This window comes from Pectinophora gossypiella, chromosome Z (genome assembly GCF_024362695.1).
Source record: "Pectinophora gossypiella chromosome Z, ilPecGoss1.1, whole genome shotgun sequence".
NCBI classification, from domain to species: Eukaryota; Metazoa; Arthropoda; class Insecta; order Lepidoptera; family Gelechiidae; genus Pectinophora; species Pectinophora gossypiella.
Window position 1 is genome coordinate 6,742,288 of NC_065433.1, and position 13,370 is coordinate 6,755,657.

General features: G+C 38.7%; 1 protein-coding gene across 1 annotated transcript in view; it reads right to left on the reverse strand.

Moving 5' to 3' along the window:
• Positions 1-29: 29 nt before the first annotated feature.
• The window catches only part of LOC126380775 (nostrin), a 60,263-nt gene continuing 46,922 nt past the window's right edge, over positions 30-13,370 (reverse strand). The window contains exons 3-14 of the mRNA XM_050030375.1: positions 10,894-10,979; positions 8,269-8,412; positions 7,519-7,600; positions 7,104-7,234; positions 6,709-6,909; positions 6,441-6,576; positions 5,354-5,518; positions 4,823-4,975; positions 4,039-4,191; positions 3,448-3,787; positions 2,960-3,115; positions 30-2,219 (exon numbers count right to left, since the gene is read on the reverse strand). Of these exons, the coding sequence (XP_049886332.1) occupies positions 2,104-2,219; positions 2,960-3,115; positions 3,448-3,787; positions 4,039-4,191; positions 4,823-4,975; positions 5,354-5,518; positions 6,441-6,576; positions 6,709-6,909; positions 7,104-7,234; positions 7,519-7,600; positions 8,269-8,412; positions 10,894-10,979 (1,863 nt within the window). The 3' untranslated portion in view covers positions 30-2,103. The remainder of the gene's footprint in view (positions 2,220-2,959; positions 3,116-3,447; positions 3,788-4,038; positions 4,192-4,822; positions 4,976-5,353; positions 5,519-6,440; positions 6,577-6,708; positions 6,910-7,103; positions 7,235-7,518; positions 7,601-8,268; positions 8,413-10,893; positions 10,980-13,370) is intronic.

A 13,370-nucleotide genomic window follows, 5' to 3' on the forward strand; every position in this document is an offset into this window, starting at 1 on the left:
CGTAAAACTCCAAATTAAACTCTTAACAATAGAATTTAAACAATTTATTGAATATTAAACAACACTTTGGTTTTATTTTATAATAGTTAATAATTTACATTTCTACAATAAGTACAATTAAATTAATTTCCTATATTATAATATGTAAAAGATACAATAAGTAAACAACCTTAAACATTGGAAGAACCATAATTGTATACTTAGTTTGCTGCGGTGCAGTCTAGGGGTCTAGCATGATGTTTTGTTGCGATCCACTAGAGGCTGTCAAAATAAATATGTTACTCTTATGGCAAAGCCATTCAAACGCCCGAGTAACTAGTTTAAATATTAGTTGATGGTAGACCCCTTAATCAGTACCCGTTTACTTGGCAGAGGGGGGTGTATCAGAAGGTACACGCCTCGCTAGGTATGTTTAAGTCCCATTTAATGGGGCCTAAACTATGCTTCGTCTAAGTACACGGTGACGAAAGTACATCATGATTATGATTCCACAGAATGTAACGCTTAATTAAATGACTATTGTGAATCTTTGTGAACATCTTTGAATTTCCAAGACTCACTTGCATTTCATCCATAATTGCATTTAGATTACGGATTCTCCTCTCACCTAAAATATATCTTACCATAATATCTACTTTGCATTTAAGCAGCTTTTCAGCTTTATTCACAAAAAAATAAATAATACTCCATATATCATAGGGGCATCCCATTATATTCGGAAGCCTAAGCAACCAACATGTTTTATAAGTTCTAACTAAAACACATTAGTGTTAGAAATAAATATTTTTTAAAATGGCTCAATAATATCTGAATCAAATATTAGTTAACGATTGCTGAGATCGAAATTATCAATAATTCACTGCCAGTAATCAATACATACAGGGTGTAGGGTGTCACTAAAGATTAGGTTACACAGTGCGAGCAGCTGATGTGACAATAGACAGCTACTGTGCCTGTGTACTCGTATGAAAGTAGCTCGACTCGCCTCGCACGGTCACACTATCCAAACTGCTGGCGTCGCAGAAGACAGCTACTATACCAGTGTGCTGGTATAATTCGTTTGTATCATGTCGCCCAAACAAGAAACACTGTACCCGGCGTGGGCCCGAGCGTACGAGCTACTGTCATTTCGCAAAATCGTGCGAATTGACGACCGAGCGGCGAGTGGTGTGGTAGGCGAAAAGTAGCGAGTAAAAACAAAAAATGTTGAAGTAACTCGAACGCGAGCAACTGTCCCACTCGCATAAGACAGTAACTCGTATGACGCGGTCACACGTGCGTAGTAGCTGCACCTCAATAACTGACTCGGTCAGTTCGCACTGTGTAACCTAGGCTTAACAAACACCCTGTATAGTTAACGAGACGGCCGAAGTTTACCGTTCCTCTCCTTTCATAACTTATTTACGTACATCTTTAGTCTATATTATGGTCGACGCACGATCCATACAGATTTCACATATTGTTTTATAGTTGTGCTTTATTACTCAAATATTGCAAGCGTCCGCATCGTAATAAGTCTTCTCCAAGCACTAAATTCCGCCAAGATCGATTCGAGAATTCACAAAGTAATGAGAGACTTACCTAACAATCGACGTTCCCCAAAAACACGATAGATGGCGTTGTTAAGTTTTTCGTTCGTCTTTCGTTAAACTTCTAATTTCTTGGATTACAGACATATGCATTTTTATCTTTGTTTTGGGGTATAAATGATGACCCTTTTTATTACACCAAGGTGCAATAACAACTTACCCATTATTATTCTGGTTAAAATAAAGAGAAGCAATATAGGTAGCGACTTCATTCTATACATAATGTGATCCAAATATCAAGCAACAATTAATTAGTTTTATATATGCTTCTGGCATATATTTTTGGATAATTCTGTACCCCAGCAATGAGAAAATAGGTAATTATCACGTTAAAGTCAACAACGCCATCTATCGTGTGGTAGGGGAACATCGATTGGAAAGTCCATCATTGCTTGAGTCATCCAACAAAGTACATTTAGGTACAATAATGAAAATTAAGTTATAGTATGGTAGTAGGGTTTGCCATGTTACATTACTAGCAAGAGAAATAAGTACAGCTTTTTAAGTCGTGCCGTCATATACATGTGGTGATCTCTTCAACGTACGACGAGGGGAAGATACCGAAAGACCCGTTGAGGTCCCCCGACCACCACCCGTCGTCTTGTTTCTCGTGGATGTTGATTATGTCCCCTGTAAACGCAAGAAGGACTTAAATATAGGCTGTTTAATGGCAAACAATGCAACATGTTTTAAGTATTTGGTATTACTTTTGCTTACTTTGAATCAGTAATCACGGCATTAGCAAATACAATAACAGTTTATTAATGTTTGTTAATTTGCGCTCAGCGTTTATTATCGACATAAACAAACGGAAAACTAATTTACTAGAATACTAAGTACTTTAATTGACGTTAGATTTTGATCACCGTAGCGTGCATTATCAAAGATATTATCCAATTCATTATGAATATTAATCAATTTTGAAAATGTAATAATAATAAATGTAATTAAAACATATTTTATAAATAATATATGTAAAGTTATTATATTATTTAACAACTGTACAAATAAAGGCCATCCCATACTAACAATAAGTTATTAGATACCTACCTACATCATAATAGGAAAAAATATTATCTTCATAAATATATATACTAGTTATCTTTATTGTCAAGACAAATACATTTATGGTAGGTAATTAACTTCGTATAAATGACTTCGCTTTGCAACTTTGCACTTGGTGACGCCAAGTAATTATTCTACGTTAAATAAAGCAATACGCCGAGCAGTTTTAAGATCTACACACTCAGAAATAACGGTACAGGCGCGGGCTTTTTGTGACCCTGACTAGTGACGGGCCCGCCTTTCAAAGGGTACGTTAAAACATGAAAACCACATAAAGAAACCAGGTTATGGAAGTTCGTTCTTACCTGGAGACAGTGTGAGCTCGTCGTTAAGCCGCGCCTCATACGTGTACAGGGCTCGACATTTTCCTATGGACTGCGCCGGCGCTGGAACCTCGCCATTCTCATTCTTCATCATATCCGTCAGGTCTGTCGAACTATCACTTTGTGAGGAGAATTCATCTGAAACAATCAAAGTCGCAAATGTAATTTCGGTGAAAACGAGTACTTGTTTTACAAAGGGAAAGATAATGCATAAACTCATTCGGAATTCCTAAGGACAGAGCCAAAAATAATTACAAGATAACTTGGATATAATAAACCATATGGTGACAGGTGATTAGCCCATATCGCATGTGTGGTCCGTTACGTTAGTAACGATGCAATTCCTTTGCCGGTGTATTCTACATGCTCAGGAAGATAAGCAGCTGAATGTTTGACTATTTTTACTCGCTCCCAGTCCAGCATAGAAGCAAAAACATAAAAGTTGAAGATTTGGGCACGCAGCTGCTTACCGAAGTCGCTGTCTTGTTGATTGGACAGTCCGTCTCCGGCGCCGCGCTCGCTCCAGTCCAGCGGACTCTCTGGAGGCGGCAGTACCTCAGGAGTGGGCGTCTTGATCGGCGGCGTCGGCAGTTCCGAACACACGGGGGTCGCCGGCGCACTCTTATGCTCCGTGTTCCTCCTAAACGACAGGTGCTCGATGCGCAGCTTGCTTGATGCCCTGCTCATGATGGAATCCCGTCTTTCTCTCTCCTCCCCTCCACCGTTCACGCTTTTGGTTAGCGCTGTATAGTTTGGCTGAAGGTTCTTGTTTACTTCGCTTTGGTAATCCGCTTGCAGCCACGGCGGTACCTGAAGAGTAGGTGTTAGTTGTAAATGTTGTTTCTTTGTTTGTTCAGGGTACAAACTTGGTAAAGACTGAGACAATTATAATCGTTAAATTCGCAAGGACAGGATGAGGACCCGGTGGTGTAATGTTTAACACGCTCGTCCTGGTTTGACAAGAGCTGCGGGTTCAAATCCCGTCAGAATTTTTTGATATACTTCTTAATTTCCTTTTGTGTGTTATGGTATGTAATTGAAAGTTTAGTCTGCATTCTTACTTTAAGTATGCTGTGTTGTTGTCCTTGTTTGTCTCTAATTATTTGTATGTGACTCGCGAGAGGGTGTTGTGGTGTGGGCCTGCTGTCTAACTCGTTCAAACTTGATGTGATTTTGTACCTTACTGCCTCTAAGTAAGTTAGCATTGATCTCATCTGAAACAAAAAAACAAATGTTGAAATAGGTATATTGTAATAGGGGAAACCGTCGGTCCTTCCACCTATTTCTCCCAGGGGAAATGAAATAGATTTCAATTCATTATCAGAACATCCTATTCATTTATTTTTGGTATTATAATGTACCAGCATGTTGTATTAGAGCAGTAGAAATGAATGAAAATCTATCTCCCCTGGGAGAAATACTTTGGTAAAAATAGGTGGAAGCACCGGAAACTTTTAGAAGACCTTTAAAATTTTTAGAAGACCTTAAATGCAAGGTGTGTTTTTACGCTTTTTAGTGAGATATCTGGAGCTGCATGGTTAGGACAACCAAAGGGGGCTAACATCCTTTCGGAGCAGTTTACCAGATTCTCAATTCACCAGATTCGCAACTAACCAGATTCGCTACTCACCAGAAGTACACTTAAAAGTAAAAACGCGTAAACTAGTGGCACGAAATTAATTTCATTGATGCATTTCTGGGTTTGGTAGTACAAAATCTGGTGAGTACCGAATCTGGTTAGTTGAGAATCTGGCGAGTGCTCCGAAAGTCAAAGATACAAGAACTATAATAAGAACTGTGAGATTATGACAGTTTACCCTAGTTAAGTTGAAAAATGTTACTCACATGATACAGTTTATCCGCTACGTTTTGTTGTGAGTCGTCGGTGCCGAACGTCGGCGTCTGTTTTATCGCCATAGATAGTTTCTCGAGTCCTTGTTTAGATTTGCGCTCTCTGTCGATATCTTGTTTTACTAATTGAAGTATCTTTAGTAGTGCCTGAAAAGTAAAAAAACAGTGTTCAATATGTTTTATTGTTTGAACGCGTCAAATCATATTTGTAACACGAAGCTATAATAATAAGAAATAGGTGTAAGCGTATAATTGAAGCCACGTTACGAACAATTTGGCCCGAAAAGTGTAAGTCATTGATCTATTAATACATTTCTATAACGATATAAAAAAAATGAATACCTATTAACTATCACCGAACCTCTCCTCTTCTTTTAAACTACGCGCACTATGTCTGGAGAGCGGAATAATGCGGGTAAACAAATCTCCAGCGCAAGGGTACAGAAAGCATTATTGTTCTGTTGATTTTTAACGTTTTTTTTACTTTTATCTTACATCTATTACGTGTTCTTCTTGTTATGGTACCTGTTTACGCCGCTCCCTGTTCATGGCGAGGGTAGTGTGTTCGCAGTAGAAGTCTGGTAGCAGTTGTTCACTGGCGCCCGCGGGTACTGAGCGCACTCCTCTAACCACACGCATGTCCATGTTCGCATTTGCATTCTTTATCGGGCCCACTAGTAGGTTTGTCGTCTGTAAGAGAAGGTTCTTTGTAGATAATAGAATATACCTACTGTTAGATGAGAGGAGCTCGGTGGCGCAGTGGTAAAGGCGCTCGGTCTGCGATTGTTGAAGTTAAGCAACTTTCGCAAAGCCCGGTCATAGGATGGGTGACCACAAAAAAGTTTTCATCTCGAGCTCCTCCGTGCTTCGGAAGGCACGTTAAGCCGTTGGTCCCGGCTGCATTAGCAGTCGTTAATAACTATCAATCCGCACTTGTCCCGCGTGATGGTTTAAGGCCCGATCTCCTTATCCATCCATAGGGAAGGCCTGTGCCCCAGCAGTGGGGACGTTAATGGGCTGGTGATGATGATGACTGTTAGATAGAACAGAATGGATCAGCCTAATCTCGGCTAATGAACGGTCACGAATAATAATATGTATACACTTTGATACCATGTCACATTAACTTTTTTGACAAATTAAACCGTAAGTCTCATTAAATGTCAAATATGATATTGCGACAGGGTTCTAAAGTGGGTACATGATATTACTCATGACTGATCGTCACAACACTGGCTTTGTACTTTAAGAGATGTAACTCCTACCTCTCACATTGAAGCTATTGTAAAACATTATTGAAGTTTATCTCAGCACTAATTGTGCTGAGCTAAACATTCTGTTTATTACTACGTAGTCGCATAAGTGCGTAGTGCTTATTGATTTAACTGCATAACTATATGCGTAGGTACTTTTTGAAATATGTAGGTATTTGAGGTCTTCTTGCGATATTGTATTAAAACTGTTGCTATTTTAAGAAGTATTTATTTAGATTTCAAGTTCATCGGATAACTGAGGAAGCCTGTGTTCAGTAGCAGGAACAGATACTGTATACTAGGTAAGAAAGTTTGATTAAGAAATTACAAGAAGCTTTATATGTAGCGGTAGTGGATACCTCAGCCAGCTGGGGCGGCACGGCTGCAGTCAGCTGCAGGTAACAGTCGGCGCATGTCTTCAGCTGGGCTAACCTCTCCTCCTCGAGAGATTCCAACATCCCTGCGCCTTTCACCACGCTTGACTCCCATTCTAACCTGTCGAACGTGCCATTCCATTAGAATCGGGACTAATCATTGCGCGGGAAAATCTACTAAATGCATAGAGCCATCCCTTCCAAATTATGTATTATTAAGACAATGTTTTTCGGGACTTCTGATTCATCTTACCTGGCGCGTTCAGCTTGCACGCAGACATTGTAATACTCGACTTCAGTCTTCTTAACAGCATCTTCTGTCTTCCTCTTCTTGACCTTGAGCTTGGCGGCGTCTCGCTCGCTCGTAGCGTTGTTGAGCCGCTCGGCGCGAGCCGCACTCAAAATAGAATGTGCGTGTGGGATGTGTCCTACACTCGAACTACGAGATATACCCCTGTAAAGAAACATGGAACGTGGACCCTGGTCTCATACATCAAGAACTTAAAACCTTCGCAATAAAATAATAATTCGCGCGGCATAAAGGATCCTTTTTAGAAGCTGAACGAAGAAATGTCCTGATAGGTGATTTAGGTAACAAAAAGTTTGAAAACAGGACATTGTCTTCGTCGAGTATATCGCAAGGCAGACCTAATCTCGAGGGTGGCGTCTTGTAGTTTCTCGTTCTCCCGTGCTGCCGCGTGTGACTGTTTCTTGGACTTGGCTTCCGCCGTCCGCCATTCTGTGAGGGTCCGCGTAGTCTTGTCCACGTTACCTTCAATCTGTAATCAAAATATACATTAAACAGTCGAAAGAATTCGAAAGGTCAACACACCCTGATGATGACGAAACGCGGGTTCCGAAGTACCATCTTAAACCTTATTTCTGATCATTAGGAAAATGCCTCCCACTCGCGTCAGACAAAAAAATAATGCGGGGCAGAAGGCAAGAGGGAAATCACTGCCCTATATTTCGCTAAAAAAGTAACATGGAGAATGCTACACCGACTAGAGCGTGGCTCTTAAATTAATGATGGTAAGGAAAAATTCTGAAACTGTATGCTGACCTTCTTCCTAAGCTTAAGTTGGTTGTCAATGACGTGTTTCATTGGCTTCACAAGTTCATCGGCTAAAGCACTGGAATATGACCTGAAAACAAACATGATACTGTCATTAGAATTTACTTTTCTTTAATGATATTCATATTTGGCCAATGTTTACGTATTTGTCAAGCGAGGGGACAGTAGGTACGGGCATTGTAATGAGTAGCTTATTTTCTTTTATCAAAGGAAAAATAGAATGAAAAATAGGAATACTTACAAAAAAAAACTTATTCACTATAAACGTCATGCCTCCGTAGTCTAGTGGTTAGAGCATCAGGGTCACGATCTGGAGGTCCGGGTTCGAATCCCGATGGGGACATTGTAGAAATCACTTTGTGAGACTGTGCTTTGTTTGGTAAGGACTTTTCAGGCTTGAATCACCTGATTGTCCGAAAAAGTAAGATGATTCCGTGCTTTGGAGGGCACGTTAAACCGTTGGTCCCGGCTATCAGCCGTAAAAACAGCTCCACCAACCCGCAGACCAAACAATGTGGAGCAGCGTGGTGGAGTATGCTCCATACCCCCTCCGGTTGATTGAGGGGATGCCTGTGCCCAGCAGTGGGACGTATATAGGCTGTTTATGTATAAAGATCATGGAAAAAGCGTAACTCGTAAGAAAGAGCTGTTGATTGGTGCATCAAAAAGTAGCACTTAGTAGTTTACATTAGAATGGTTATTCTCCTGCGTCCCTATTATGTATATAACACTATTTACCTATGAATTTCAGCTCTTTTCTCCATCTCTATGGCGACATGCTTCCATGCCTCTGCGCAGGACCCGACGCTCTCCTTGCATGCTTTGCTCAACTTGGTGCCAAGTTTCGCTAGACATTTCGAGTAGTAGTTCTCTGCTTCTACCCTGAAAAATAATGCCATACGGCGCGTTATACAGGGTGTTAGTGACATCGATTCAGACCATGATTCTGAATTAATATCAAGTGAAATTTTCCGTCGCAAAATTCATGATTTAAAAAAATATACTTATTTTTAATTCTATACTTTTGCGATGGAATATTCCACTTGATATTAACTCAGAATAATGTGCGTTTTAGTTACGATGTCACTTACACCGTTTACAAGTACATATAGGTAGCCATACAAGTAGGTATGGGTGTTAGTGACACCGTAATGAGTACTGAGGGGGATGCTTTAGACCACGATTCTGAGTTGATATCAAGTGGAAATACCTGTCGGAAAATTTAGAATTCTTTTAAATTATTTTCAGTTCTATACTTTTGCGACGGAAAATTCCACTTGATATCAATTCAGAATAAATATGGTCTGAATCATCCCTCAAAATTTCGTTACGATGTCACTGTATGTATGTTATAATACTTATAATTATAACCGTCTCAAATTGCAAAGGTATGGATCAGAACGCTTTGTTTGGTCTATCCCTGTCTGGTTGTGAGAAACAATGGATTTTGGACAGCTCCGGTTATCACTAGTGACTTTAGTCAGTGATCTAAACCGGGAGATTTAGGACCATCTACAAAATATGTACAGCATGTGTTGTTTAAGTTGTTAGATAATGTAAGTAGATTTCTTTGTTACTATAATTCGTTTCGCATATCGGTTCGATTCAGTTTCGTTTGCCTACCTAAATACATAGGCTAATTTTGTTCTGGTCGAAGTACCTACCTATCTAGAGATTGAACTACCAGAAAATCTTGTTTGTTACTGTATACTTTTAATACTTATTAGCTTTCAACAGCAGACCAAACAACGCAACCCATTATAGAAATTGGTGTTCAGATTACCTCAAAGACGTCTCAAATAAGAAATACCTATTACGTTGTAAAGATTGCGTGAAACAGGGACAACGATGCAGTCCCGCCCAATCAGAGATGAATTTTTAGAACGCATATTTATATTTGTGTCTGGCGAGTCTGGCCCACTTGGCGGCTCCTCGCGACGAGCTATTTCTGAATTTATGGCCATTGCCGTGCCCTTACAATGTTATTTTTCCAACACGTTCGCCGCTATTCAATCACACCTAATATAATAACGATAACAATCGATGTTTGTTGAATTTCGTCGCGCCCGATCATATTATTTATTTCATTTTACTACATTACATCAGTCGCTTTTGTTTGTGTCTATTTTGAAAACTGAGAAATTAAAAGTATTTCGTGGCTTTTAGTTGAAGAGTTGATTCTCATTGTTACGTTGAGTTGGTTCGCCTGAAACGCCGTAAGTAGGTATATTGCTGTAAGTACGTACGGAACAGAAAAGGTCGATTACACTTTATCGATTATGTAGAATATCCTAGAATCTGGATAAGAAAATGACAGGGTATAACTGAAAATAAGATGAGTAGTTTGATGTACAAGGCCTTGATTTCTTTCAAATAATTTCGACCACAAATTTTATCTGGATTAAAACTAGCTGGTCTTTTACGAGGCCATATTAACAAAAAATACATTCGAATGTGATTTAAAAAAAAAAACGCTTATAAGGGAAACATTAGTAATGCCATTAGCAATAAACACGCTAAACGAACATAGTAAATAAAACTCCTGGAATCTTGTATTTTGTAAATATCCAGTTACTTACAACTTACCTATGTATGCCGCCAACTTACGTAAGTTCTAACTGGATATTTGCAAAAAGACCAAACATTCTAGGATATTTTTGCGTTAACTGTAATGATATTCACTGATTCTAGATAGTTATCTATCTTGATTTCTAGTAAGTATAGCAATGACAACCACGAATTACCACCATCAGTGAATTTCACGCGACAATATAAGCAGTCACTACGAATCTACGGAGCCGATTTTCGGCGAACAAATGCGGTTGGGTCATAAACAATAAGGTATTGTCAACCTCTGTGGAAAGCAAGCACTACATAGAAATGTCGATAAGATTGCTTATCGATTGCGTGCACGACTGAGCCGAAGCTGGAGCTCTGAAGCGTAGCGCGCGTTCAAGTGTAGCGAAACAGTAAACTTGAATACCCAATAAAAAGTATGCGCATTATGATATTAATATAGGGAAGCGAAGAACAACTGTAACACCGGATGAACTCATGTTTTATTAGAAGTACCTCACCTCACCTACCACGTTCCGTCTAACAGAAAGCTCGGCGAGGCGTGGGTACTTAGTTCAGCATATGATGAATGTAGGTACCACTGGCTATCAGGAATATAGTCGTCTCACCTACCTAGGTATGCGATTTGATCGTCTTGTGTTTTGTCAGAGCAACACAAGTAGTTTATTAAATAGTGTATTATTTGTTGTGAATGCGTATGTGTAGGAGCGGACACAACTCACGCAAAGTCGAAAAAATCCATATAAGTAAATAAAAGTAGATAGTTTGGAACTGATGTAGGTATACCTTTCTTGAAGTATAGCAGCTAGCTCCTTGCTGAAATCACTGCCTTGCTTCACATAACGACGGAGCTCATCGAAACCGTTCTGAGCCTGAAAAAGAAACAATATAATTGTATCGTTTTAGTGTGCGTCAAGCTAGCGGCCTCAAAATAAAAATGGGCACGAAAAAATAATTTGACCATACCAAAAAATAGTACTTACTCTTATTGAAAAAAATAGTACCTGTTGTAAAAAAATTAGTACCATCACGGTTCTGGATTTATAGCCATGTTTTATTGCACTTGCTAGCTTGACGGTGAGCGAAATTTGGCGAGAGTTAACGACAAGGTCTTTCGCTATGATTTAAACACCAAAAAATAGTACCGAAATAGTACTCACCCCCTGCAAAATACCGAAATGAGTACTTCAACGGTTCCAAAGTTATAAAGGCAGTTCTTTGATCCCGCTAGCTTGACGTTTTGAAAATACCTATTATCTGGGGAACGCTTGCATACTTCAGTATGTAACTAATGTCAATAAACTCGTATGAAATAGTACTTCCTACCATCAAAATTTTGATCCGATTCTCTTTGTAGAAATATGTTAAAAAAGCATCATAACCTATGCCATACATTTGTTGTTGATACAGTCACGTAGACAATTATATAACCTCACAATTTATTCGTAAGTATTGCCATCGCCAGTATTGCCATTTTGGAGGTCTACCCTACCATTTCTTTGTACTTCAGAGTGTTGCTATTACAAAAAATTGCTATTGCATACACCCATATGCAATAATTTTAATAAAAAATGGCTGCATGGGTCTAGTTCTTATTGAAAACAATCTGTGATTTTAATACATCATAATACATTTTTAATCTGCTGTTTTATTTTATAATTTATACCTTCATGTTCAATTTGTTACGGATCGAAGTGTTTGTTAATAAACAATTTGCAGTATTTGTAGAATAACTCAAAGAGTTTCAACAATGATATTACTTTCATCTGACAACCCTGGCACTTCACCAATTTATACCCAAAAATGGGGAAAAAATACTAAAATCTGACAACATTCTTCTTGAGCATGTGTAATAATTTTGTTCGAGACTGTACCTGTCTTGATAAATGTATGACATAGGTTATAATGACTTTTTGACACATTTCTACAAAGAGAATCAGGTCCAAATTATAATGGTAGGGAGTACTATTTCATACGAGTTTATTGACATTAGTTACAAACTGAAGTATGCAAGCGTTCCCTAGATAATAGGTATTTTCAAAACGTCAAGCTAGCGGGATCAAAGAACTGCCTTTATAACTTTGGAACCCTTGAAGTACTCATTTCGGTATTTTGCAGGGGGTGAGTACTATTTCGGTACTATTTTTTGGCGTTTAAATCATAGCGAAAGACCTTGTCGTTAACTCTCGCCAAATTTCGCTCACCGTCAAGCTAGCAAGTGCAATAAAACATGGCTATAAATCCAGAACCGTGATGGTACTAATTTTTTTACAACAGGTACTATTTTTTTCAATAAGAGTACTATTTTTTGGTATGGTCAAATTATTTTTTCGTGCCCATTTTTTTTTTGAGGCCGCTAGCTTGACGCACACATCGTTTTATTGCTTGAAACGCCAGGAACTTGCGCATTAATCCTTCACTTTAATTGCAATTGCAATCGATCGTATGCCATAGTTCAGTATAATTTGCGTTTGATTAAAATTATTTTGAATTGACTCTTACGTACCTACACGTAGAACTAAAATATATATTCTGTCGTATTACTTAGGTAGGTATGTTAGGTACATATGTCGAGTAAAAATTTGTGAATCAAAAGATATACGGAAGTAACAAGTCGATTATAGCATTTAGACCAACAGAGTATCAATATTTTCACAGCAGGTTGATATTACCTTCAGTTCAGCGAATTAGTGCCGCTAATTGAAACGAACTTCGCGATCGTGGTCAAGTTCAATTAGAAATTGCCTAAGAAGTAGACCCCACTCTTACACAAGTAATCAGACTTGCCGAGCTGCCTACAATAAACTTAATAAAATACTATTAGTGTTGATCGTAAACTTGGGACTTGGGGATAATAAATCAATCTGAATTTTAATCAAACCGCAATATCGTCGCTTTAAAGAAAAAACTACGCAAGCGTCTTTTTGAAAAATCACATTCTAAAGTGATTTTCTTCAATAAAACCTCTATTTCTTTCAAATAACTTCTATACGGGTAAAAATCAAGACCAAAATTTTATTGCCTTATCAAAAAGGCGCCTACGTGTGTTTCACTAGAAGACGACAATATGTCATCACACCGTGGCTCGCATTCCGTGTTCTTTGGTCGTAATATCATTCTAAAATCTTGACGGCTGAGTCAATGTAGGTACAAACAACAAACTGGACTGGATCCCTTGCCTTGGCGATCGCGCACATTTCTTTTCTATTGTTGGCTACCGCTATTGACCAGTCGTGTCTGAAACACGTTTACGTTTCTATTTA